We start from the raw sequence: 26,037 nt of genomic DNA, 5'->3' as shown, positions 1-26,037 counted from the left end.
CTCTCTCTTTCTATCTCTCTCTCTCTCTCTCTCTCTCTCTCTCTCTTGTGTGTGTGTGTGTGTGTGTGTGTGTGTGTGTGTGTGTGTGTGTGTGTGTCAAGGGAGACGGAAACAGGGCAAATATCTGAAGAAGATTAGTAAAAGTTGGTTATTGTGAAAAATTTTGATCATTTACGGAATAACTGTGAAAGTAATAGATGGCGAACACCAATATTAATGGGAAAAAATTACATTGATTTCGTATTATTATTAGCTGATTTGAGTACATTTATTTCTTGTTTCTAATGGTTTTATGTAACACTCTAATATTAGCAAGAGCTACTGGTGCATACTATCAGGACAACACTTTTTAAACAGAGCAGACATTATCATTCAGTAAATATTCTATTTTGTAAAATTTCATTACTTTGTATCGAGGAGCATCCTGAGCGCATATAGTGGTTGTAGGCAGTTTGTTACTCAGATGCCGGTGTTGTCAGTGATCCAGGATCGCAGTGCTGGGACGCTGGTGTACACATCAGGAGTTCCACTCCGAGAGCAGCTTGTGCGCGAGAAGATACCGTACTGCGTGGAGCCCACCACTAGGGCTCCGCCGCTGTCCCCGTGGCAAGCGCCCTTGTGTTCTCCTCCGGTGCACAGCTCGTTATACGTGATGTCACGCCACGTCTCGTCACACGTGGCCCTGTCAATGAGGACTGTGGTGACGGCGTGCAGCAGTACCGGCGGCGACCCTGCGTACTGCAGGTTCCCCCAGCCGCTGATGTTTACCGACGTGCCAACGTCGGGTTCCGCCGTCCCAAGAGTGATCGCCTGAGGAGGTCATAATCGTCAACAGAACTGTTAAGGCGTGTGTGGCTCAAGTGGCTCTAAGCACTATGGGATTTAATATCTCAGGTCATCAGTCCCCTAGACTTAGAACTACTTAAGCCTAACTAACCTAAGGACATCACACACATCCATTCCCGAGGCAGGATTCGAACCTGCGACCGTAGCAACAGCGCGGTTCCCCACTAAAGCGCCTAGAACCGCTCGGCCATCGCTAAGATGTGAGTGGCGGTGAATAAACTAAGTACTGGTAATGGTGTACCATCGTATGATAAGTTAAAAAATGGTTCAAATGGCTCTGAGCACTATGGGACTTAACATCTGAGGTCATCAGTCCCCTAGACTTAGAACTACTTAAACCTAACTAACCTAAGGACATCACACACATCCATGCCCGAGGCAGGATTCGAACCTGCGACCATAGCGGCAGCGCGGTTCCGGACTGAAGGGCCTAGAACCGCTTGGCCACACCGGACGACTGATAAGTTAAATCTAAAGGTCCTACCATGTCGATGCCTAGGGAGTCCCCAATGAGTCTTAGCTGCTAAATTGGAAAGGCTCCCTTCAACAACACACACTGGTGTCCTTCCTTTGTGAAATGTACTTATTGTCTTCTAAACGGATCTGTGCGGTGTAAACGAATGTGACGTCTGCTTATAGGACAACATATGGAGAAAATTTCTCAGCGTGCCAGTAGTACGACTTCAGGGTAGCTCGCAGTCTAGCGTTTTCTTCAGCAGGTACATTGTGCTCGACTATAAATACACTAAGAGCTAACAGAATGCGCACTTTTCAAAGGCCTGAGTAATACACACCTACTGTTGTAAAACCAATAACATATTCTACACGCAAGGTTGTTTAGAAGTACCAACAGTTGGAAGACATAGGTTAACCAACAACATATTATAGATGCTGGGTTGCTTAGAAGTGCCAACACGTGGAAATCATAGGTTAACGAATCGGGTGAATAAAGTACGTGTTCCTAGCACTCCGTCTTCAGGCCACAAGTGGCCCATCGGGACCATCCGACCGCCGTGTCATCCTCAGATGAGGATGCGGATAGAAGGGGCGTGTAGTCAGCACACTGCTTTCCCGGTCGTTATGATGGTTTTCTTTGACTGGAGCCGCTACTATTCGGTCGAGTAGCTCCTCAGTTGGAATCACGAGGCTGAGTACACCCCAAAAAATGGCAACAGTGCATGGCAGCCTGGACGGTCACCCATCCAAGTGCCGGCCACGTCCAACAGCGCTTAACTTCGGTGATCTGACGGGAACCGGACGTGTTCCTAGAGTTTCCCTACAATACGTTTCCCCATTAGAAGGAAATATTTTCGGCAGCTGTAGTACTCTTATTAAAGCGATTTTGTCATCTTTTGAAGTACAGGTCGCTACTCATTACTTTTTAATCAATTAGGCCATCTGATTTTAGAAGAGTAGGTTAATATTTTTTACTACAAAAATCTTCTTTACGTTGTGTTCGATATTTCTGACCAATCGTATAAAAGACATCCTTTGACAGAACTGTCATCTGGCAGACCTGAACATATTACACCGTAAGTGCATAGCATTTTGTCTGAAAAAAGGACAGCAACATAATACTGTAATCGTATTACAATGTCAATTAATAACTTTAACGGCTTAAATTGATATAAATTTTGTGTCTATAGTTGCAACATACTTCATTTATATTTGAAACTGTGGAAGTAAGTGGGCCTATTAACACAGGCCTAAGATAAACCCGAGAAAATTAGTTGTACAAGTCAGTGTCAGTAAAAGTTACTTATCCCACATAATTATCAAATACCTAGAATATGGCACGCTTTGTTTCCCATGTTATGAAATATGACCAGGGAAGGAAACTTTATGTCCAACTGTCTCCAGACGATGAACGCAACATCATCCAGCATTCAAGTGCAAATGAAATGGGGCTCAATTATTAGCGTTATTATGTGTCAGACAGCTTGTGTATAATCCCCAACAAACAAAACGAGTATGTATTAAAATTCTTAGCCTCAATACTAGATGCATGTCATTGTTTATATCACATACAAATTTGCTGTGTAGAGTATCAGAACAGAGACAAGATTTATATACATGCCAAAAACTTTCTTTTATTAAACTATGTAAAGTATGTATCCTGTAAAAGCAGTATGTAGGAAGTTATTTATCTAGGTCACATCACTAGCCAGGTCGCTGTATGTACCGACCCCCGGCGTGTGGAAGAATTAAAAGATATCGACCGCCTAGCACAGTGAAAGAAGTACAATCGTATCTAGGAATTGCGAATTTCTATACAAAATACATACCAAAATTGGTAGAGATGGAAAGACCACTTACATACACATTTGTCAAAAAGGAACAAAACTTAACTGAACTCTGAACTATCAATAACGTTCAACGGCTCTGTTCTCATTTTTCCAGAGTATCAGAAACACTTCTTGTCCTCTGATTCGAACAACAATGCCCTCGGCTGTGTCCTGAGCAAGAGGTGGACGGGAAGGAACACCTCATAGCCTGTGCTTCCAGGCAACTGAATAAATCAAGTAAAAAAACTATTCAACTAGAGGAAAGGAAATGCAGGGGCTCCTTTTTGTTATCTAGTATTACCGATGCTTAGCTGGGTGGTAGCATGCTTGCCTTCCATGCACTGGGCCCAGGTTCGATTCCCGGCCGGGTTGCAGATTTCTTCCACTCGAGGACTGGGTGTTGTGTTGTCCTCATCATCATTTCATCCTCATCATCGGCCGCAAGTCGCCAATGTGGCGCCGACTGAAATAAGACTTGCACTTGGCGCCCGACCTGAATGGGACCTCCCGGCAACAATGGCATATGATCATTTCATTTCATTATCTTTGCTATACCTACAGGAGGATATTTATGGTCATAACTGATCACACAGCACCAAAATGTCTTCTACGATTTAAGGATCCTAGCAGCAGGCTAACACACTGGCCCTTATTCCTTAGTGAATTCGATTTCAGGGTAGTATATCGTCCAGGGAAATCTCGTGGTAACGCTGACGGATTAAGATGCGAAGTAAGTGTCATAGAATCCTTCAGAATAAGGATAGCCGAGTGGACAAAACTCAGGCGACCAACGGTGATTGTCAGTGATACGCAAAACAGGCACATTTAAGCTATGATGACTGAGTGCCTTGCGAGCAAACACGATGTGGCTGCCGTGTAGTTGAGCCAGCCGGCTTATGGAATCAAGTGTCGAAGCAAGCCCACGATTCCACTTTAGCAGGGCACAGCGGACGACAATGTAAAGAACTCCATCCCTTGCATTCAGAGAGCTGAGCTGAGTCGTCAGTGAATATAGGCAAAGACTGCCTCAGGCAGAGAAACCTTTCCATTTAATTGGTCTCGACGTCCTTGGCACTTTTGCACAAACACCAGAAGGAATCCGATATGTGCTAACAATAAATCATTTATCGCCTTACTTGGCCATAATCGCCATTCCAAACCAACAAGCAGACGCAGTGGCTCACGCTTTCATTAACAATCGGCTACTGAATTGCGGCACAGAAGAACAAATAACAACAGACCAAGGCACGAACTATATGTCTTAATTGTTTAAAGTGCTATATCGACAATCGTGTGTTAAAAAGTTACGAACTAGCGCCCTTCACCCGCAAACGAACAGTAGAACAGAGATAGTTCATAGGACATTGAGCAGAATGCTAAGTTACAATGTGAACACTAGCCATGACAACTAGGACACCATTTTACAATATGTCATAAGTGCATATAATTAAAAAATCTATGAAAACTCGGGTATTTCATCGTGCGACACTATTTTCGGTACAAAAATTCCCTCACCTATTGAATTATGTCAAACAGTTCCAGAGAAGTTTGGGAAAAGGCTAAAAGGGATATAGTTTCAGGTGTAAAATGGACACAAGGGCTCTAGAAATACAGGAGAACACGCACAATAAAAAAGTAGAATTTCCCCATAAACCCTTCCTTTCCAAAAGGGAAAACAAGTACATTTATTCCACAGTACCAATGACCAATAGGTAGTCGAAACAGCATCATCAGCTAACGTTAAAATAAAACTCCCCACTCGAACCATGGTTGTCTATATGAGCAAAATCTGCCCATTTCAAGGTGAACGGAAAGCACTGCCTCAATTGATATTAGCTCTTTCCAAAGGAAGAAAAGTGTTTGGTAAAGAAAGCAGAAGAACGGAAAGTATGAATAAGCCAGTGCCACAGAATGTACCTGAGATTGTTCCAACACCTTAAGATTACGAGGTCGCCTCATGAGCTAAATGCTTGTAATTACTTATCAGCTATATACACTCCTGGAAATTGAAATAAGAACACCGTGAATTCATTGTTCCAGGAAGGGGAAACTTTATTGACACATTCCTGGGGTCAGATACATCACATGATCACACTGACAGAACCACAGGCACATAGACACAGGCAACAGAGCATGCACAATGTCGGCACTAGTACAGTGTATATCCATCTTTCGCAGCAATGCAGGCTGCTATTCTCCCATGGAGACGATCGTAGAGATGCTGGATGTAGTCCTGTGGAACGGCTTGCCATGCCATTTCCATCTGGCGCCTCAGTTGGACCAGCGTTCGTGCTGGACGTGCAGACCGCGTGAGACGATGCTTCATCCAGTCCCAAACATGCTCAATGGGGGACAGATCCGGAGATCTTGCTGGCCAGGGTAGTTGACTTACACCTTCTAGAGCACGTTGGGTGGCACGGGATACATGCGGACGTGCATTGTCCTGTTGGAACAGCAAGTTCCCTTGCCGGTCTAGGAATGGTAGAACGATGGGTTCGATGACGGTTTGGATGTACCGTGCACTATTCAGTGTCCCCTCGACGATCACCAGTGGTGTACGGCCAGTGTAGGAGATTGCTCCCCACACCATGATGCCGGGTGTTGGCCCTGTGTGCCTCGGTCGTATGCAGTCCTGATTGTGGCGCTCACCTGCACGGCGCCAAACACACATACGACCATCATTGGCACCAAGGCAGAAGCGACTCTCATCGCTGAAGACGACACGTCTCCATTCGTCCCTTCATTCACGCCTGTCGCGACCCCACTGGAGGCGGGCTGCACGATGTTGGGGCGTGAGCGGAAGACGGCCTAACGGTGTGCGGGACCGTAGCCCAGCTTCATGGAGACGGTTGCGAATGGTCCTCGCCGATACCCCAGGAGCAACAGTGTCCCTAATTTGCTGGGAAGTGGCGGTGCGGTCCCCTATGGCACTGCGTAGGATCCTATGGTCTTGGCGTGCATCCGTGCGTCGCTGCGGTCCGGTCCCAGGTCGACGGGCACGTGCACCTTCCGCCGACCACTGGCGACAACATCGATGTACTGTGGAGACCTCACGCCCCACGTGTTGAGCAATTCGGCGGTACGTCCACCCGGCCTCCCGCATGCCCACTATACGCCCTCGCTCCAAGTCCGTCAACTGCACATACGGTTCACGTCCACGCTGTCGCGGCATGCTACCAGTGTTAAAGACTGCGATGAAGCTCCGTATGCCACGGCAAACTGGCTGACACTGACGGCGGCGGTGCACAAATGCTGCGCAGCTAGCGCCATTCGACGGCCAACACCGCGGTTCCTGGTGTGTCCGCTGTGCCGTGCGTGTGATCATTGCTTGTACAGCCCTCTCGCAGTGTCCGGAGCAAGTATGATGGGTCTGACACACCGGTGTCAATGTGTTCTTTTTTCCATTTCCAGGAGTGTATTATGATTATATTTACGTTGTTCTATTTCTCCCCCTTTCTCTGTCCATCTCCTCCTACCCCTCTTTTTTAATCATCTGTTCATTACCCCTCTATCCCTTCCATCTGCCTTCTTCCCTGTCTATCTGCCCCCTCTTGCCCCCATTCCTTGTTCATCTCATCCTCCCTCCTCTCATTATCCATTTCCTCCTCAAACTCTCTCCTCAGCCTTGCCCTCTGCACATGCAGCCCCTGCAAGATACACTCATATTACTGTCAACACTCCTGCTCTTTTCTCTATCTGTCCATTTCCTCCTCTCTAATCTCTCTGTCCATTTCATCCTCCCTCCTTTCTCTGTACACCTCAGTTTCTCCTGTCCATCTCCTCACCGTCTTTCTCTCCACCCAAGCCCATCTGCACATTATCCTCTGCAAGATATGCTGATACTAACTGCACAACACGCCTGTCATGTCGATCAGATTACATTTCAGTGGTTGAAAGCTCTGTTTTTCCAATATCTCTGCTAATATGAGACGTAGGTGGCTGTAACCCCCATAGTGCTGATTCTCATATATCGAGAAGTAGAAATCGATCCATTAGTTCAGAAGGAGATACTGGACGAATGCATCATACAATACCCCAATACAATACATACATTCCATTTCATATATAAGGATAAAAATGGATGCATGTCTATGTGTTTGCATGTATGTTAAGCTTTCCCTAAACCATGGATCGACTTCACCCAAATTTGATGCAGAGACTATTTGTTGTCTGCAAATCATAACTCTGGAGGTAAGGATCTCCTTGTCCTGACACTAGGCTTCCCTGCACTACATGTTGTGCAGTTAGTATTACTGCACATTAGTGGGGCTACATATACAGATGGGCTCACCTGAGCAGTGAAGAGCAGACATGCATAGTGAGAGCAGGACGATGAGATGGTCTGGGAAATGGGAAGGAAGAAATGGTCAGAGAGGCAGGAGAGGGAGATGGAGAGACAGAGTGAGTATGGTTGAGGTGATAGACAGATAGAGGTGAAAGGATGAGGTGAAGAGGGACAGTTAGGTGAGATGCATGAACAAAAAGGGGGCAGGAGCAGTTGGAGAGAGTAAGGAGGAGTATGGGATGGTCAGGAAAAGGGGGAGGAGGAGATGGTCAGGGAGAAAGGGGAAGGTAGGGACAGAGCGAGGGGAGAGGAGGAGGAGATACAGGAGGCAGATGGAAGATGGCGACAGGTATAGGGCGGGTTCCAAGGAAAGGGGAGAGGAGATGGTCAGAGAGTGGTGGAGGAGAATATGAAAAAAAAGAGTGGGAGGACGATATGGACAGTGAGAGGAGGAGGAAGAGGAGATGGCAGCGTATGGAGCAGGAGATGGCCAGACATAGGGAGAGGAGGAGATGGACAGAGAGAAGGCGGGCAGAGATGGATGGAGTTAGAGGGGAGTAGGTGATGAGCAGAGAGAGTTAAGGAGGTGATAGACAGAGGGGGAAAAGGAGATGGAAAGATATAAGGGGAGGAGAAGGTGAACAGAATGATGAAGGAAGGTGATTGGATGAGAGAGAGAGGAGGAAGAGATGGAATGTGAGCAATATATGTTTCATACCTCCATATGTGGGCAAAGCTGTACGTAAAAGGGTAGTAACACAGTAACATTAAGCACATATGTGCACTTTTATGTCTACATTTTATACATAGTGCATGATGTCTAGCTAGAGGTTCTAGTGACCATGCCTGATTAACTTTATTACTGTCAAGGTGTGCCAGGGACACTTAATTCTATAATGCAAAAAACTGTGTTACTCAAGTAACGTGTGCCTGTACTGTACCTTAGTGAACAACATCCAAAAATGTTACATTGACACGGAGACATGTTTAAGGACAAAAGCTTTTATGAACACGTATACAACCTATATTACTGGTGTATTACAGGTAATGTCAGTATGTTTATAGCTACAAGTGCATTTTTCAATTATATATATTGTGGAAAATGTACTACAGGTTGTGCTGTTTTCATGGGCATATAAGGAAGGATTTTTTAAAATTTACATTTATCTTTAATTAAGTTGTTGCTTGCTCTTACTTCCAGATTTTACTCTTTGGAATGTTTTCTATAGTGACACAATTCCGGTAACAAACTGCAGAAACGTTATTCTATGTCTTCTTTGTATTCGTGTAATGCGTGATGCAAGAATGTCTAATATGTGTTTAATGAAATTCTGTGCCCTTGTAAGGGACATTAACAACACCTACAAGATTTTGCTAAAGTAGAAGGTGACTTCATTAAAATAAAACTATGTGATTAGCTATATTGCTCTATGAAAGTGGCACTGAAGCAGAGTACGATAATTTCGGAAAGTTTAGTCCGGTTTTGACGGAATTTGGAGTCAGGACTTAAAACGGACCAAGAAATATATTTGAAACACGGAAGAGAAGAGTTTATCTGAACAGAGTTGATTTCGAGGGTTGTGGAAATTACACTACTGGCCATTAAAATTGCTACACCAAGAAGAAATGCAGATGATAAATGGGTATTCATTGGAAAAATATGTTTTACTGTAACTAACATGTGATTACATTTTCATGCAATTTGGGTGCATAGATCCTGAGAAATCAGTATCCTGAACAACCACCTCTGGCCGTAATAACGGTCTTGATACGCCTGGGCATTGAGCCAAACAGAGCTTGGATGGCGTGTGCAGGTACAGCTGCTCCTGCAGCTTCAACACGATACCACAGTTCATCAAGAGTAGTGACTGGCATATTGTGACGAGCCAGTTGCTCGTCCACCATTGACCAGACGTTTTCAATTGGTAAGACATCTGGAGAATGTGCTGGCCAGGGCAGCAGTCGAACATTTTCTGTATCCAGAAAGGCCCTTACAGGAACTACAACATGCGGTCGTGCATTATCCTGCTGAAATGTAGGGTTTCGCAGGGATCGAATGGAGGGTAGAGCCACGGGTCGTAACACATCTGAAATGTAACGTCCACTGTTCAAAGAGCCGTCAATGCGAACAAGAGGTGACCGAGACGTGTAACCAATGGCCCCCCATACCATCACGCTGGGTGATACGCCGGTATGGCGATGACGAATACATGCTTCCAATGTGCGTTCACCGCGATGTCGCCAAACACGGATGCGACCATCATGATGCTGTAAAATGAACCTGGATTCATCCGAAAAAATGACGTTTTGCCATTCGTGCACCCAAATTCGTCGTTGAGTACACCATCGCAAGCGCTCCTGTCTGTGATGCAGCGTCAAGGGTAACCACAGCCATGGTCTCCGAGCTGATAGTCCATGCTGCTGCAAAAGTCGTCGAACTGTTCGTGCAGATGGTTGTTGTCGTGCAAACGTCCCCATCTGTTGACTCAGGGATCGAGACGTGGCTGCACGATCCGTTACAGCCATGCGGATAAGATGCCTGTCATCTCGACTGCTAGTGATACGAGGCCGTTCGGATCCAGCACGGCGTTCCGTATTACCCTCCTGAACACACCGATTCCATATTCTGCTAACAGTCGCTGAATCTCGACCAACGTGAGCAGCAATGTCGCGATGCGAGAAACAACAATCGCGACAGGCTACAATCCGACCTTTACCAAAGTCGGAAACGTGATGGTACGCATTTCTCCACCTTACACGAGGCATCACAACAACGTTTCACCAGGCAACGCCGGTCAACTGCTGTTTGTGTATGAGAAATCGGTTGGAAACTTTCCTCATGACAGCACGTTGTAGGTGTCGCCACTGGCGCGAACCTTGTGTGAATGCTCTGAAAAGCTAATCATTTGCATATCACAGCATCTTCTTCCTGTCGGTTGAATTTCGCGTCTGTAGCACGTCATCTTCGTGGTGTAGCAATTTTAATGGCCAGTAATGTAGAATCAGTCTGAAGCATCGTTAAACAAATAGCAAACAATTAAAAAAGACCAAAAGTGGTAATTTAAGATCTGTATTGTCAGAGGATGAAAACCAATTAGTAGAAGGAACCCTAAAAGCGTGAACAATGGCGTAGCTCTACTGAACGGTGTTTGACATATCACGTCATCACGTCAGTCCTCCCCATTGACATGGCCCTCAGTGTACTCTTTCCACCCCTCCCCGCCCTTCGGTGCATTTAACAATGGAATTCCCTTTACACAATGTTACAACCCTTGCTTTTGGTTTCACTTTTCTCTATGCTGAGTCAGTGCTTCCGACAGTCATTTGTTTTTTTTTTAATTTCATCATGTTTTTCATATAGCCATTTCGCCTCAGCTTACCTGCACTTCCTATTTATTTCATCTCAAGTGACTCGTATTTCTGTATTCCTGAGTTTCCCTGAACATTTTTCTCGTTCCTTCTTTTGTCAATCGATTAAATAATTTCCTCCGTTACCTATGGTTTCCTCACAGTTTGCTTCTTTGAACCCACTGTTTCCTCTCCAACGTCTGTGATTCTCCTTTCTAGTGATGTTCTTTCCTTTTCAACTGAACTGCCAGTATCGCAGTTACCTATAATTTCAGACAAATTGAAGCGTATTTCTTCATTTCTTAGCACTCACGTAACCAATTTCTTTGCGAATTTATTCTTCCTGGCTACTCTATTAAACTACAGCCTGCTCTTTCCTATGACTAAATCGTAAGCTGGGTCGATATCTCCTCCTCGGTACCTCTTACAATCTAATCGGAATCTCTTCCTTACACTGATATCATCAAATGGTATCTTTCTGTATCTCCCAGCCGTTCCCACGTGTACCTCCTTCTCTTGTGATTCTTGAATGGAGTATTCGCTATTACTAACTGATATTTATTGCAAAACTCACGTAGGCTTACTCGTCTCTCGTTCCTATTACCAAGCCCGTATTCTCCAGTAACCGTTTCTCCCACTCCTTCCCCTATAACCTGATTTCAGTCCCTCATGACCATTGCATATTCATCTCAGTTACATACTGAATTGCCCGTTCAATATTCTCATATAGTTCTCTGTCCCTTCGTCCTATGTTTGCGACGTCGGCATGTATGCCACACTATTGTTGCCGGTGTTGGCTCACCGTTGATTCTGACAACAACCGCCCCGTCAACGAACTGTTCACAGTAACTCACTCTCTGCCATACCTTCCTTTTTATAACAATCCTACTCCGTTTATTCCATTTTCTGCTGCTGTTTACATTATCCTATACTCGTCTAACCATAAATCCCTGTCTTCCTTCCATTTCACTTCACTGACACACAGAATATGCCTAAGGATTTTCCTTTTCGGATTTTCTAATTTCCCCTGCTACGTTCAAACTTCTGACGTACCAAGTCCCTACCCATAGAATGTTATTCTTCGGTTATACGATCTTTTTGTCACGGGCACCTTCAACTTCGCAGTACCCTCTCAGAGATTCGAATGGGGGACTAGTTTGGAATCTTTTTCCAATGGAGAGGTCATCATAATTCCTTTTCAATTATGGGCCAAGTGTCCCATGTATACACGTTATCTGTCTTTAATACTGTGGTTCCCATTGCGTTCTGCATCCTGTTGCCGTTGATCGTTTCAGATTATTCCACCTTTTAGGGGCAGTTTTCAGTCCCAAGGACGATATAGTGACCTGAACCTCTGTCCACTCATTCGTACTCTATAACACGGCCGTTAGGAGAATGAGGGTGATTTCTTATGCTGGAAGTCTTCGGCCTCCATTGGCGACGCTTTTTACTGAAAGTTTAAGCAATAGTGGTGGGTTCGAACATAGGACCGACGACGTTTCCGTTACTAGTCAAAGACGCTACCCCTCCTATGGCATCTAATCCGTCTTTTTGATTCACGTTCCATAACTCGCTAAATATCTCACAGCTTACTACTTCAGGTTTCAGCCAGCTCTTGGTCACAAGAAAAATCTGAATATTATTAATTTTCTGAAGGGCAATAAATTCAGGAATTTCGTTACGAATACTTCGACAATTTACTAATAAATGTATGGCCGTTTAACTGTCTTTACTTTGAACGCGGTTGGATTTCGGCATGTGCTTATCGTCCGGCGAGTGTTTATCAGAGTACCTCAAACTATCGTCTAGCATTAGGAACCCTTATGTGCACTCCAAATGTACTCTGCACCCCAGGTAGCTGCTTCTGTTGCGTAATGCACTCCTGAGCTATCACGGGAAATCCTAGAATTTCCCACGTGATTTAGCACGTTCAGAAATCTGCAGCTAAGATTATCACTGAATCGTAGAAGCCTTTCCTGATACCCTTCCCGCAGCTCCAGACCAAAGGACCCGTATCCACACTAAGAACTATACTGCAAATTGCGAACTCTGTTTGCACCCTACACATGTCGCCAGTAGCCTTCACAACTCCGGCCAGCCTCCTGTATAAACTGAGGATGGCCTCAGAACCCAAGCGACACGCATTGTTGCAGCCGACGGAAGCCACAATTTGCAGACCACTGTATCCTCCATGCTCGATAGCCGCAGGCCTCATTCACATCTTGGATGAGGCCCCAATAGACATACCAAGTGCTCATTGGCTTGTTTTCTGGCTCTGAACATTATTTCCTTAAGGGGATCCATAATGCGCCTGAAAGTGCAGCTCCCGATAAGTAGCAAAACCCTGCTCCCTGTGCTTGCTTGGGGTGTACTGAAGGAAAGCCCACCTGTTCACTTACAGAAAAGGCGAGCACACACGGCCAGTCTTCACACTGGCCCTCTGCCTCAAGTGACGTGAATGCTTTACCACCTGCCACTCACCCTGCTGTGAGGGCAGATCCATCGTGTTGTGTACACTAGGAGATGTCTGGGCAGCAGTGCCCATGGGCGAAACAATCAATGCCTGAGAGACACCATGCGACGAGCCAGATTCTCCGCCACTACTACACCCCGAGGAGTATCCGTGCCCCGAGGCAGCAGCCTGAACACGGCTGACCATAGCCAAAAGCGCTTACAGCTGTTCAATAACTGCGACCAGCTCCTCCTGCGTCCGCACACAGCGTCCACACTTCCTATTCATCTCAGCAAGACTAACTGAAGAAGTGAACTATAAAAGCACACACAGAAACCTGCATATACAAGTTACTAGCTTTCTGACGTTTCACCAATGGAGGTTGACGCCTTTATGAACTGGGTATCTGACTGTTCAGAACAAATGACAACTGTGCTACAGGCTGCCTCACTCTACACTTTAGAGTTACAAAAATGAAAGGGTGCACCTCTTAAGCAGAAAAAAAACACGCACAGAATTTAAAAAATATATGCTGCTAACAAAACACAGAAAAAGCTAAATACGTAGTTTGCAAGAGCTAAATACGTAACTCGCCACTCTGCAAGTGTGTAACAGGTGACAGTTAGAGACTAAGGTTAGACATTGTTTTGTCAAATTCTTCTAACAGTGTGATATTTCGTTTTCATCTATTTTGCCTTTCCTACCTATAATACTATCTTCAAGTTCATTTCCCTTCTACAAATTCCACATTCCAACCTTCCTTTCTATGCTTACTACTCTGTTCTCATCTGAGCTCTTCATATTCATAGAAAAGCTTTTCTTTTTCTCTGTGAGTATTTTAAGTTTCTCTATAGGTGTCATATTTTTCTCATGGTTATACGTGCTTCTACAGCTTCCATTTATCATCTAACCATTCCTGCTTTGCCTAGTTGCAATTTTACATTTTCTCATTCCTTTAATTAAATTGAATACCTTCTATATTAACCAGCGATTACTTGTAGGTCTTGACATTTTGCGTATTTGCTCCATCGATACCTTATCTTAACTTTCGAAGGTAGCCATTCGTCTTCCATTTATTTTCTTTCTCCTGCTTCTGTCAATTGTTGCGTTACACTCCGTTTCGAACTCTGCAAGAACTTTTTCTTTAATATATCCAGGTTCCTTCTCCTTAAGTTACTAGCTTTTTGCAATTTATTCACTTTACAACTAGAAAATTACAATCAGAGTGCACTTCCGTCCTCGAGAAGTTTTGAAATTTAAAATCTGCTTTCTAAACCTTGTTGTCAAAATACGTAATCTATATGAAACTTCTCGATGACTGCAGGTGTCTTCCTTGTATAGTCACCTCCTTTCGTGATTTTTAATCCATGTATGAGCAATGGTTGAATTTTGCTCGATACTAAATTACACCACGTAACTTTCCCTCGTTCCTTTCCTTAAATCCGTATTCTCCTACTATTTTTGCTATCTTCTTTTTACAGTTAAAATTTCGTCTGTCTTAACAGTCTGAATAATTTTCCCTTTTTCGATCAGACGTTCTTTGAAATTTGGGTTTCTTAATTCTGGCTACTGCAAAACACAATATATATCTTTTTTTCTGTTTACCCAAACATATATCGAAACTTTTGTGTCATCCGACAGTAGACGACACATAGGTGTCGAACAATGTTTGGATGAATATAAAAAGTATATTATGTTTTACAAAAGGTGGAGTTTAAAACCATTAATTTTATTTTTAAACATGAAAAAAAGAACCATCATGAGGAGCTTCCAACCCTTGTAAGATCATTATACGTTCAATCAATTTGTCAGCCATCTGCAGAACTAGTAGGCTTATAAACGCTTACTACTGTCGTGTGGGTCTCGCTTCGTGTCTGTGTTGGCTAGAAAAATGTGTTCACTATGCAGTTCATAGTAGCTTACCCACATTATTATCTTCTTATTCGTTATCATGGTAGACCAGTTCCTGCATTTCTCATTTTGATTTTGTGGTGATAATCCTGAAGTATCCTGAACAGAAGTTCTGTTATTGTGATACTGCTGTTCACTACACCCACTATATCTAACTTCAACCTATCCATTTTTATTTACACTGTAGCCTACTTAGCGATGAAAGGACCTCACTGCACACACTGCCCTGTAGAGCGCCAATTTTTTCTGTTCTGATGAGAACATCCTCCTCAACAGCTTCCAATCGTGAATCCGAATGGGGGAATATTTTGCCTGTGGAATATTTTATCCAAGACGGTGCTATCATGAATCAGGCACACAGTAAAGAGAAACAATGGCTGTAGTTTTCCTTTCCTTTCAGACGTTTTCAAAACTAGTATAGCTAGGTCATGTAAGCCAATGGTACAAGGCCAGATCAGTCAGTCGTAGACAATATTTTTCTGCAGCGATTAAAAACGCTGTTGCTCCTTTTTAAGAACCATTGAAAGGTGGCTACACTGAGCCACACCGCCAGAGATCGCTAGAGAGCATTGTTCCGCCGCCTCCACGGACAGTGATTATTGGGATGTCGTAGTGGGCAGTGCTTGTCGAGGACTCGTGGTAGTCAGTTCGTGTTCAGATGTGCTAGTAGGGAGTGCTTGCTGAGATGTGATGCTGAAAGGTTCTTGTTGAGATGTGGTAATAGCGAGTCGGTGTGGAGATATATTGTAATTATGAGAGTGATTTTGGTCAATATATGAAGGTAACGAAACTTGATTTATTTTTCATTATTTCCATGTTTTAAATAATGTGTCATTACAGGTTCAGTCAACAAAGCATCTGGCTTGTGTTCTTGGATTAGAGTGTAATTGTGGTTCTCTTGAGTAATTATGGTATTTGTATTTTCTTTAATTAATTCAGTATAAATGGTATTTGAAATTCTTGTCTTTTGAAGAAGAACCGTGCCAGATGTGTACGTTGAGTCACACTCCCACACACAGAACAGTGATACTTGTGCTTTGGTTTCGTAGGTTTTATAGTTGCTGGGGACTTAATTAATTAATTAATTAATTGTGTTAATGAAAATTTCCATTTCATTCCTTGTTGTTGTTCTATGCAGTCAGATAGCGTAATAATACTAGTCAGGGCCAACCGTTACGAGACTTCGTAAACGGACAGACAGCTACTAAAGCAAAAATTAAAATTATTTGCATTACATTTAATTAAGCCCCCATACACGTGGCGACCCTGCCAGGATCGTCCCTTGGAATCTTCTGATTGTAAAAATAGTAGACAGTAGCATTGTTGTAGTAACTTGTAGTTTAGTAATTATAGTCTGTTTTGCATGTGTAGATTTGGTAATTGTCATTCTTATAATGGTATTTTTTTTTTCAGAATTTAATTTTGTTCTCTTGTATACGCGTTTGACAATTTAGTGCAATTATTTGAATTGTTCGATTAATCGTGTTTGAGGGAAACATTTCGTGTGAATGGTATTGTTGGAGATAAAGTGTCATTGTGTGTAATTTTCATATAGTGACGAGTTTTGTATGTTTTGTAAATGATTACGCGATCGATGAAAAAGGCAAAAATGATGGATAGTGAGAATGACGAAATTGTTAACATGGCGAACTCGCCAACAGAGGAAAACAGTGTGATGAATAATGAAGTGGAAAACAATGTAATAAGTCGGGAAAATAGTCCGGAACCATTTCAAAATTTTTCACAATTAGAAAATTTTCAGAATTCGAGATTAACGACAGAAGATTCTGGAATAGTATCGAACACAGATGGCTATACAGCTATGACGAAGGAAACTGGTTTTGCGAGAAATGATAGGGGCGAAAAGAATTTCGAACCAGATCAAATGGAGCAGTTGATGGGTATAATATTAAATTTGGGATCTGAATTAAAAACACAGATTGAAACAATGGAAACACGGTTAGATTCACGAATAGGGACTTGTTTTAAAAATATGAAAGATGAATTAAAGAGAGAAATCAGAGAAGAAGTACAACCAATTTTGAATGCTCACAATAATAGATTAATTGTAGTAGAGATTAGACAAAGGGAACAGGATAGAGAACAGGAAGAAAGAGATCGCGTGATAGTACAAAAATTTTCAGAGTTAAATTTACAACGTGCACACGATAAGGAAGAAATATTTGAGAGAATCGAGGAATCCGTTCCAAATGACAGAATAAATAACTTAACGCAACAGTGTGAACAGTTAACTACTAAATGTGACAATACTGAAACCCGAGTCGCGACACTTACGGAAGACGTAAATAAACAGAAAGAACAAATAGGTGATTTATCGGAAAGAGTTGAGGAGATTTCAGATAAATTGACAAGTCTTGGTTTAAATGGGGACAGAGATTCGGATGATACAGCTCCATTACCGTTTGCAGAAACCGGAGAGTACCAGAACATAAATAAGCATGTTGAAAAACAGGGAAAATTTAATGAACGCGTGAAAAGGGAATTTGAGGCATTACAAAAGCAAGACAAATATATTAAAAGCGAAATCGTAGGAAAAGACAGCAGACGAATTTTAGTATCACAGATAGCAGAAGGGTTTGAAGAAAATAATTTGTTTCATTTACGTGATGCAACAAGAGAGCGCCAGGCGCGCGAACTTGACAATAATCAACATTGGGACTGGGACACACGCGGTAGGTCTTTGTCGCCGCGAGGCGGAAGCTTTGACTGTGAACACTTCTTGACTGTTCGGAAATTTAAGATCTTTTGCAATTCTAGGAATGACAGACGTCCATGTTCATGGTTGGATCGATTTACGTGCGCACTTCCACCAGATTTGCCACTGAGTCACAAACTGAAATTTATGTGCAGTTATTAAAGCCCTCAGGGGATTCACTACATTAAGTGAACATGTGCCGTAGCGATCACAGGGCCCCGAGCTGTAGTGGTGCTATTTCCCTTTTAGTTTTCTGCACCGCTGCCTACTCTTTCACTATTCTTTGTATCTATAAAAAACAATTCTTCTACTATCCATCTATCTAGACAGTAGGTAAAGAATAACCGGATTTGACTGTTTTACCCAAAAGTGACTTTGGAATTTACCGGTTGGACTTATTATATTTTCTGCAGAATTCATTCGTAGTTTAAATGAAATTTTACCTGTTTATCTTCGTGACAACATTACTTCATATGTTGACGATATTCTTATTGCCAAACGTTCTTGGAGTGAGCATAACATTTCGGAAGTTACTGTTTGGACTTACTATATTTTCTGCAGCATTCATTCGTAGTTTAAACGAAATTTTACCTGTTTATCTTCGTGACAATATTACTTCATATGTTGACGATATTCTTATTGCTAAACATTCTTGGAGTGAACGCAACAAAATTTTGGATTCATTATTACGTATCTTTGCAAGAGTTGGCATTACTGTGAACTTAGAAAAATCTGAATTTGGTCGTTCACAGGTGAAATTTCTCGGTCACATTATTTCTACAGAAGGTATTCTTCCTGATCCAGAAAAAATTAGACGCTATTCGTAATTATGCTGTTCCTACCACAAAACGTGATGCTCGTAGTTTTATTGGTGTTTGTAATTTTCTTAGACGCCTTGGTAAATTGGACGATTTGGCCACACCTCGTTTACACATTTCAGTTATGCGCATTTTGGTCCCAGAAAATGCTTTCATAAATTACGAGAAAATTGCTACTTCAATAATATGGAAAAACGTATTCGATCTGTTCTTGCCAAATGCAAATTATGTCAACAGGCTAAGCCGCCAACTGTTTCTCACAGAGCACCGTTGTTTCCTATCATTCCAGCGAAATTAAAGGACATGGCTGCAGTCGATTTGTTCGGTCCAGTGGTTCGTTCTACTAATGGTTTTGCGTACATTTTCGTAGCAGTGGAACTGACATCAAAATATGTGTGTTTTACACCTTTACGCAAAGCAACAGCTCGTTCAGTATCTAATGCTTTCATCAAACATTTTCTTAAGGAAGTTGGTCATGTTGATAAGGTTATATCAGATAATGGATCACAGTTTCGCTCTAAAATTTGGCTTCGTACTCTACGGCGTCGTAAAATTAAACCAATCTTCATTTCACTTTTTCACCCTCAGTCTAACGCTTCAGAAAGATGGATGAAGGAAATCAATAAATTGTGTCGTCTTTATTGTCATCAGAATCACAGAACTTGGGATCAGTATCTTCATATTTTTCAAAACATTCTGAATGAACTTCCTAATGACTCAACTTCTTTACCGCCTCTATTGATATTAAAAAATAAAGTACCAACAAATCGCATTTCTGAAATCGTTCCTTTTCCGCCTTCACGGAAACTGCGGCATTCTGAAGTTGTCAACCTGGCTCTACGAAATATTGCATCTGCGGCTGCTAGAAGAGAGAAATCAGCTAAACGTCCTGGTCGTTTAAAAATCTTGTCAGTTGGTCAAAAGGTGTTAATTAAGTCTCACCGTTTGTCTCATAAACGAAAAGGCTTATGTCGCAAATTTTTTCTGCTTTATAACGGTCCATATAGAGTTCGCAAAATTATTCATGATAACACTGTTGAAGTAGAAACTCTTAAATCACGACGCTCTAAGGGAATACATCATATATCGAACGTAAAAAATTTTTGTAGAATGACATACTTTAGAGAAACTAACAGCTACGTAAACATGCGGAGAATGCAAGGATACCGCGCTGTGTTTTGGCAGCGGCACATACTCAAAGCAACAGTCAGTCTGCGCGCCGCACAAGGCAGTCGTTGACCGCAAACAATGACTTCCTACGTCACGCGCCTACAGCTGATCGAGCGCTCAGTGCGAATGCACTGACAGACGAAAACAAATACACAGTCTAATTTCTCCGACTAAATTCTGTATAAAGCTATAAGGACTTCATAAATTATGTTATTAACGTTCAGTATTTTTCGGGATACGGTTGTATAAAGTATTTAAGACCTTCAGGTAAATTCGGTGCGTGTCCGACGTTAAGACGACTTGCTATCGAGAAAATTTCAGGAAGAATGGAATTTCGAAAAAAAAAAAGGAATAAATTAAAAAGGGTAACTATTAATTGAGTTTATTTTTCAGGTAACATAATTCCACTTAGGTACGTACTTTAGATGTAATTTGCTGCTCGCGATTACGTGATTCATACTTTGTGCTAATTTAATGTTCTATGAATTTACTAGTGAAGCGACGTGCTTGCGCACATTAACTGATTTTGACAATGATTGACTAATGAACAGGGTTGTTATTTGTATATATTATGCATCGCTTGGCTGCTATGCTTTTTCACTGATGTCATATTTTTCTATTATGTGCCTGCTGTGCTTATTTATTTAAATTATAATTGTCACCTGATTAATTGTGCTGATGTGGTTAGATATGTAAGTTATACTTTGTGATTTATCTGCTTGCGCCTTCATGGGTACTTATTAAGATTACATATGAACATTTATTTGCTTATGTCGATGTGATGCTAATGACCTGTTTATTGTGTAAGGCATGTTTGCTGCTGTGCGTATGGATTGCATATTTACACATTTCTGTTTTGTTGTCATAACTACTCTTCAATTTAGTATATAGAAATGCTAACATACTGTGTACGTACATAGAGTTTAGGTCACACTATTGTATTAATTATAGATTGTTCGCTTGGCAGAGCCTCGTTGTAAGAATTGTGCTGCATCCACTTGTTGACATTCTGTTCTCTACTGGTATATTTACTCGCTATTGCTTGTTTTGCATACGCTCAGTGCCTTATATTTTTAAGATAAGAAAATGAACTGCAGTAATTCGACGAACGACATTAGTACAAGAAAGTCATAGAAGTCACATGAGCTGGAGGTTTTATGGAAGCTGTATAAATTTATGCTAATAGGAAGGAAGCTAATGACATGACATACCAAAACTAGGTTTAGACCATTGACAGTTATTACACTGCCTTCTTCGTGAGCAATTGAAATAGGAGGTGACACTTGACACAAAAAATACTCCACATGTTTGCTTCTGCTATGATTCTTGAAGTGGTGTACACACTGTGAAATATTATGATCATTCACACTCCGTAATCGTACTTAATTACTGAGAGTTATTCGAACTAAGTCTGTTAGAGGTCATGTATGCATTTCTTTTATTTAATGATGGACAAGGAACCAAAATGTATCTTATAATTTATAATGAGTAGAAAATTTGTGTCAGATGGATTACACAGAGGTTGTGTGTGGACACTGTGTCTTCGGATTGTATGGGATGATGAGGTTTGCATTAGGTTTTTATCTGTACTTGTTCGAGGAGACTGACTAGAGGAAAGTGTTGCTATGGAAGCGAAATGATATTGGTGCTGAGGTTTATATGTATCGACGTATTATTGAGGTATTGAGATTAGGTGAAGTAGATGATTATTGGAGTTTTCGTGGACAAAAGGTAAGGTAAATGATATTGATGATCGACGTATTGAAAAGGTATTAGTGAAGTACTGAGATGTTGTGATGCTAATGATTATTGGAGTTTTGGTGGATAAGAGGTAAAGTAAATGAGGAGCATATTGTTTTTGTTGGTTTATATGGAACAAGGAGGATGAAGATGGCAGACTAGAACACTAAAGTAGGAAGAAGATTGCCTACACACACACTTTGTTAAATCAATAAGCAGTATACACTTTTTTTTTAAGAGAGGAAGTATTTGCATATCTTGGCTCACTGACAGTTGTTCAGCAACAGTACAATTTGATCTGGCTTGGCAAACATTGGTCTAGACATGATGACTATGACATTGACTAACTATTATTGACTGTTATACATTGCTGCCACTACTACTTCATACACATGATGAACATAAAATTTTGACAGAATTGCATTTACACAGTTAACACTATTCAATTACACAGTAGCACTAATGTGGATGAAAGATGAGTGAGTGTGTTTTGTGTGTTTTCCGTTTATAATCCCAGAGAAGTGATCCCAACCTATCTCCTAAATATTATTTCACTTGTTTGTTGTGGCTTGCACTGACACCCATAAATATTATAGGTTAACTGTTATTGTGTACTGTAATAGTTAATGTGACAATTACCTGATATCATTTGTGTGTTTATTATGATTTGTATGTTTAGTGTAAGAGCATTGATAATAATTTGTTAAAGAAATTGTATGTGCATTCAAACTATTATTCATGACTGAACTGTCTCAGTAGTTATGGTGAATAGTATGGACTGTTACTTGAACTTTTTCTACATGATTGGTGCTACAAGGATATGTTTAATTTCTGCTGATGAACTGTGTGATCAGTGATTGTAAAAAAATTATGGACTGTTACTTGTACCTTCTCTACATGATTGGTGCCACTAGGACATGTTTAATTTCTGCTTATAAACTCTGATGAACAGTGTGATCAGTGATACTAGATTTTATGGAACTGCTTCTGCTGAGAAATGTGACTTGTTGCTGTGTGTACCTGCTCAACATTGCTGGGTACCACTGATGGACTGCTTCTACTGAAATGATGTTGCTTCTTGCTGTCTGCACCTGATCAACATTGCTGGTGCCACTGATGGATTGCTTCTACTGAAATGAAGTCACCTGTTGCTGTGTGCACCTGATCAACATTGCTGGTGCCACTAATGGACTGCTTCTACTGAAATGGTGTTACTTGTTGGTGTCTGCACCTACTCAACATTGCTGGGTGCCACTGATGGATTGCTTCTACTGAAATGAAGTCACCTGTTGCTGTGTGCACCTGATCAACATTGCGGGTGCCACTGATGGACTGCTTCTATTGAAAAAATGTTACTTATTGGTTTTTGCACCTGTTGACCATTGCTGGGTGCTACTGCTGGAACTGTCAACTGCTTATTCTTGGGCTATGGAAAGCGTTTATGTGAATATTTGTATAAACTGATTTTTTGTGTATTACTGTTTGTGGAAAGTTATGAGACTCTTACCTGCACATATTCGTCATTGCTGACGCTATTGATTGAACTGTTTAACCACATGATACTTGTGTAAACTGTTATGTTAAGTCACATGTATGAAAGAATTTGTATTGCTTACTGTATTTTATATATTAGGTTATTGAAAGGTCAGTGCAAAGCCAAAATTTTATCTAGTTATATGATATTTACGTATTAATATTATCTTTTATTTTTGTCTGTATTTTTTTGACGAATTTGGTGGTATTTTCACCACCAATGCTGGCAAAAATACCATCAAATTCTAGCCGTGGAGGAAGGGCATATGAAAGGTGGCTACACTGAGCCACACCGCCAGAGATCGCTAGAGAGCATTGTTCCGCCGCCTCCACGGACAGTGATTATTGGGATGTCGTAGTGGGCAGTGCTTGTCGAGGACTCGTGGTAGTCAGTTCGTGTTCAGATGTGCTAGTAGGGAGTGCTTGCTGAGATGTGATGCTGAAAGGTTCTTGTTGAGATGTGGTAATAGCGAGTCGGTGTGGAGATATATTGTAATTATGAGAGTGATTTTGGTCAATATATGAAGGTAACGAAACTTGATTTATTTTTCATTATTTCCATGTTTTAAATAATGTGTCATTACAGGTTCAGTCAACAAAGCATCTGGCTTGTGTTCTTGGATTAGAGTGTAATTGTGGTTCTCTTGAGTAATTATGGTATTTGTATTTTCTTTAATTAATTCAGTATAAATGGTATTTGAAATTCTTGTCTTTTGAAGAAGAACCGTGCCAGATGTGTACGTTGAGTCACACTCCCACACACAGAACAGTGATACTTGTGCTTTGGTTTCGTAGGTTTTATAGTTGCTGGGGACTTAATTAATTAATTAATTAATTGTGTTAATGAAAATTTCCATTTCATTCCTTGTTGTTGTTCTATGCAGTCAGATAGCGTAATAATACTAGTCAGGGCCAACCGTTACGAGACTTCGTAAACGGACAGACAGCTACTAAAGCAAAAATTAAAATTATTTGCATTACATTTAATTAAGCCCCCATACACCATTTGCTTGCCTGACATGTCCACAGATATGACCTGTTGCGGTTGCAGCTACATTACGGTTATCTACAGAATATCGTTGTCACACTCAAACCACCCCACCTCGGCTAGGTTAATAGTAAGTGTGTGTGTGTGGGGGGGGGGGGCAGGGGTGGAGGAGGATGCATGAAAAATATGGTAACGGCACTAAATAGTCTTTCACCTCCGATGTATTATTAGTGGAACACTTTCGCAAGGGCAAGTTTTTGAAAGAGGAAGAGGAAGAGAAAGAGAAAGAGGTTCGGTATTTTGCTAGTTATATGACTGACGTCTCTGGATCGAAGAGACATAGGTTGCACAGAAGTGTGAGTGCAGAGTGTAGGCCTGCCGGAGTGGCCGAGCGATTCTAGGCGCTTCAGTCTGGAACCACGCGACTGCTACGGTCGCAGTTTCGGGCATGGATGTGTGTGATGTCCTTAGGTTAGTTAGGTTGAAGTAGTTCTAAGTTCTAGGGGACTGATGACCTCAGATGTTAAGTCCCAACAGTGCTCAGAGCCATCTGAACCTTTTTTTTTTTTTCTTCTTCTTTTTGAGCAGAGTGTAAAAGTGCAGAAGAAAAGTAGTTTGTCAGATTGTTGATCAGAATGACAAAAAAAGAAAATAGCAGCTTTATCAAATAAATTATCACTGTAAACGTAACACTGCTGAAACTACATTAATAGTTGTAGTAAGATGCAGACTGTTAGCTTCATATCTATTTTAAATACGTAAGTGTTCCACGTGGGTAAATTTTACCTGAACATTGTCACCAAAAGTGAAGGATCCGTCGATGGATAGCACTCCGATATCGTAATCTCCTGTTGACCAACTGAATCTGTTGTGAACGATCACAGTAGTGACGTCGTAAACGGTGCCGCCAGACTCACGTAAGGAAGTGCCCGCCCTCAGTAAGTAATACTGTGCGTTATGGTCGCCACAGTGTGCCGCAGTCAGCACCCACTTGGAGCTGATTATGGAGCCGCCACAGTAATGCTCGCTCCTGTACTCCAGCGAGATCTGCCACGGGAACTGCGAGATGTCCACCGGGCCGCCGCCCACGATGCGGCCCTGGTGGCGAGTCCTGAACCTGTGAGCCCTCGCTGGGGGCGCAGCGCTGCAGGCAGCGGCCACCGCGAGCAAAAATAACACGGCTGGCTTCAGCATCTCTTCGACTGGTGGCCTCTGCACAATCTGTGCCACGAATCGTCTTTATATCAGTGTCGCTTATCATGTCTTAAAAACTCTCCAAAAAACACTAACGGTCTGCGCACTTATTACATAAATATCGCTTATCAGGAGACTCTCATAATAAGACCCATCAGTTTTATCATCTCAGTTTTCACACAATGAATGTGGGAACAGTCGAAATTGCACCTGGAGTAGGTAGGGTACACTCAATCCAGAGTCGCTTATCATGTCTCAAAAGTCTCCAAAAACACTGTCTGCGCACTTGTTAGATAAGTATCGCTTATCAGGAGACTTTCATAATTAGACTTATCAGTTTCATCGTCTCAGTTTTCACAAAACGAATATGGGAACATTCGAAATTGCTGTTGGAGTAGCTGGGGTACTCTCAATTCAGAGTCTCCAGCAGATGTAAAGGAGAGAGACAAGCAAGGTAGATTAGGAACACGTATACGTAGTGAGGTCTTTAGAGATGCACGTGCTCTGATTAAGTAATAATAGATACAAAAATAGCCCATGTCCTCTTTAAAGAAACCATCGTAGCATTCATCTTAATCGTTTTAGTGAAATCACGGAACACCTAAATCAGGAAAACTTAAATCATGAACCTCACTCCTCTCGAATGAGAAAAATTTTCCACCTATTCGAAATTTTATTGCAATAAGCAGACGGTCAAACATTTATATCAGACAATAGCTTATCACCTTTTTTAAGTCATCTCAACCATAAG

At 41.8% G+C, this 26,037-nt stretch overlaps 1 protein-coding gene across 1 annotated transcript; it reads right to left on the bottom strand.

Annotated features, from left to right (window-relative positions):
* Nucleotides 1–227: 227 nt before the first annotated feature.
* LOC126253183 (trypsin-1-like) lies at nt 228–25,313 on the bottom strand. The gene is made up of 2 exons (XM_049954345.1): nt 24,879–25,313; nt 228–810 (listed from the first exon to the last, which is right to left on the bottom strand). The coding sequence occupies exons 1-2, from the start codon at nt 25,284–25,286 to the stop codon at nt 460–462; spliced, it is 759 nt and encodes a 252-aa protein (XP_049810302.1). The 5' UTR covers nt 25,287–25,313; the 3' UTR covers nt 228–459.
* Nucleotides 25,314–26,037: the final 724 nt, after the last annotated feature.

Source organism: Schistocerca nitens, chromosome 4, assembly GCF_023898315.1.
Source record: "Schistocerca nitens isolate TAMUIC-IGC-003100 chromosome 4, iqSchNite1.1, whole genome shotgun sequence".
In the NCBI taxonomy this organism is placed as follows: domain Eukaryota; kingdom Metazoa; phylum Arthropoda; class Insecta; order Orthoptera; family Acrididae; genus Schistocerca; species Schistocerca nitens.
The sequence above is the reverse complement of the archived record's forward strand: the minus strand, read 5'-3'. Positions and strand labels throughout refer to the sequence as shown.

What these genes read in the sequence shown, in the direction of transcription:
- LOC126253183 (XM_049954345.1), bottom strand. Translation starts at nt 25,286, where the DNA reads ATGCTGAAGCCAGCCGTGTTATTTTTGCTCGCGGTGGCCGCTGCCTGC. An exon ending in CTTTTGGTGACAATGTTCAG is followed by an intron (nt 811 to 24,878) that starts GTAAAATTTACC and finishes TGACCTCCTCAG; the next exon opens with GCGATCACTCTTGGGACGGC.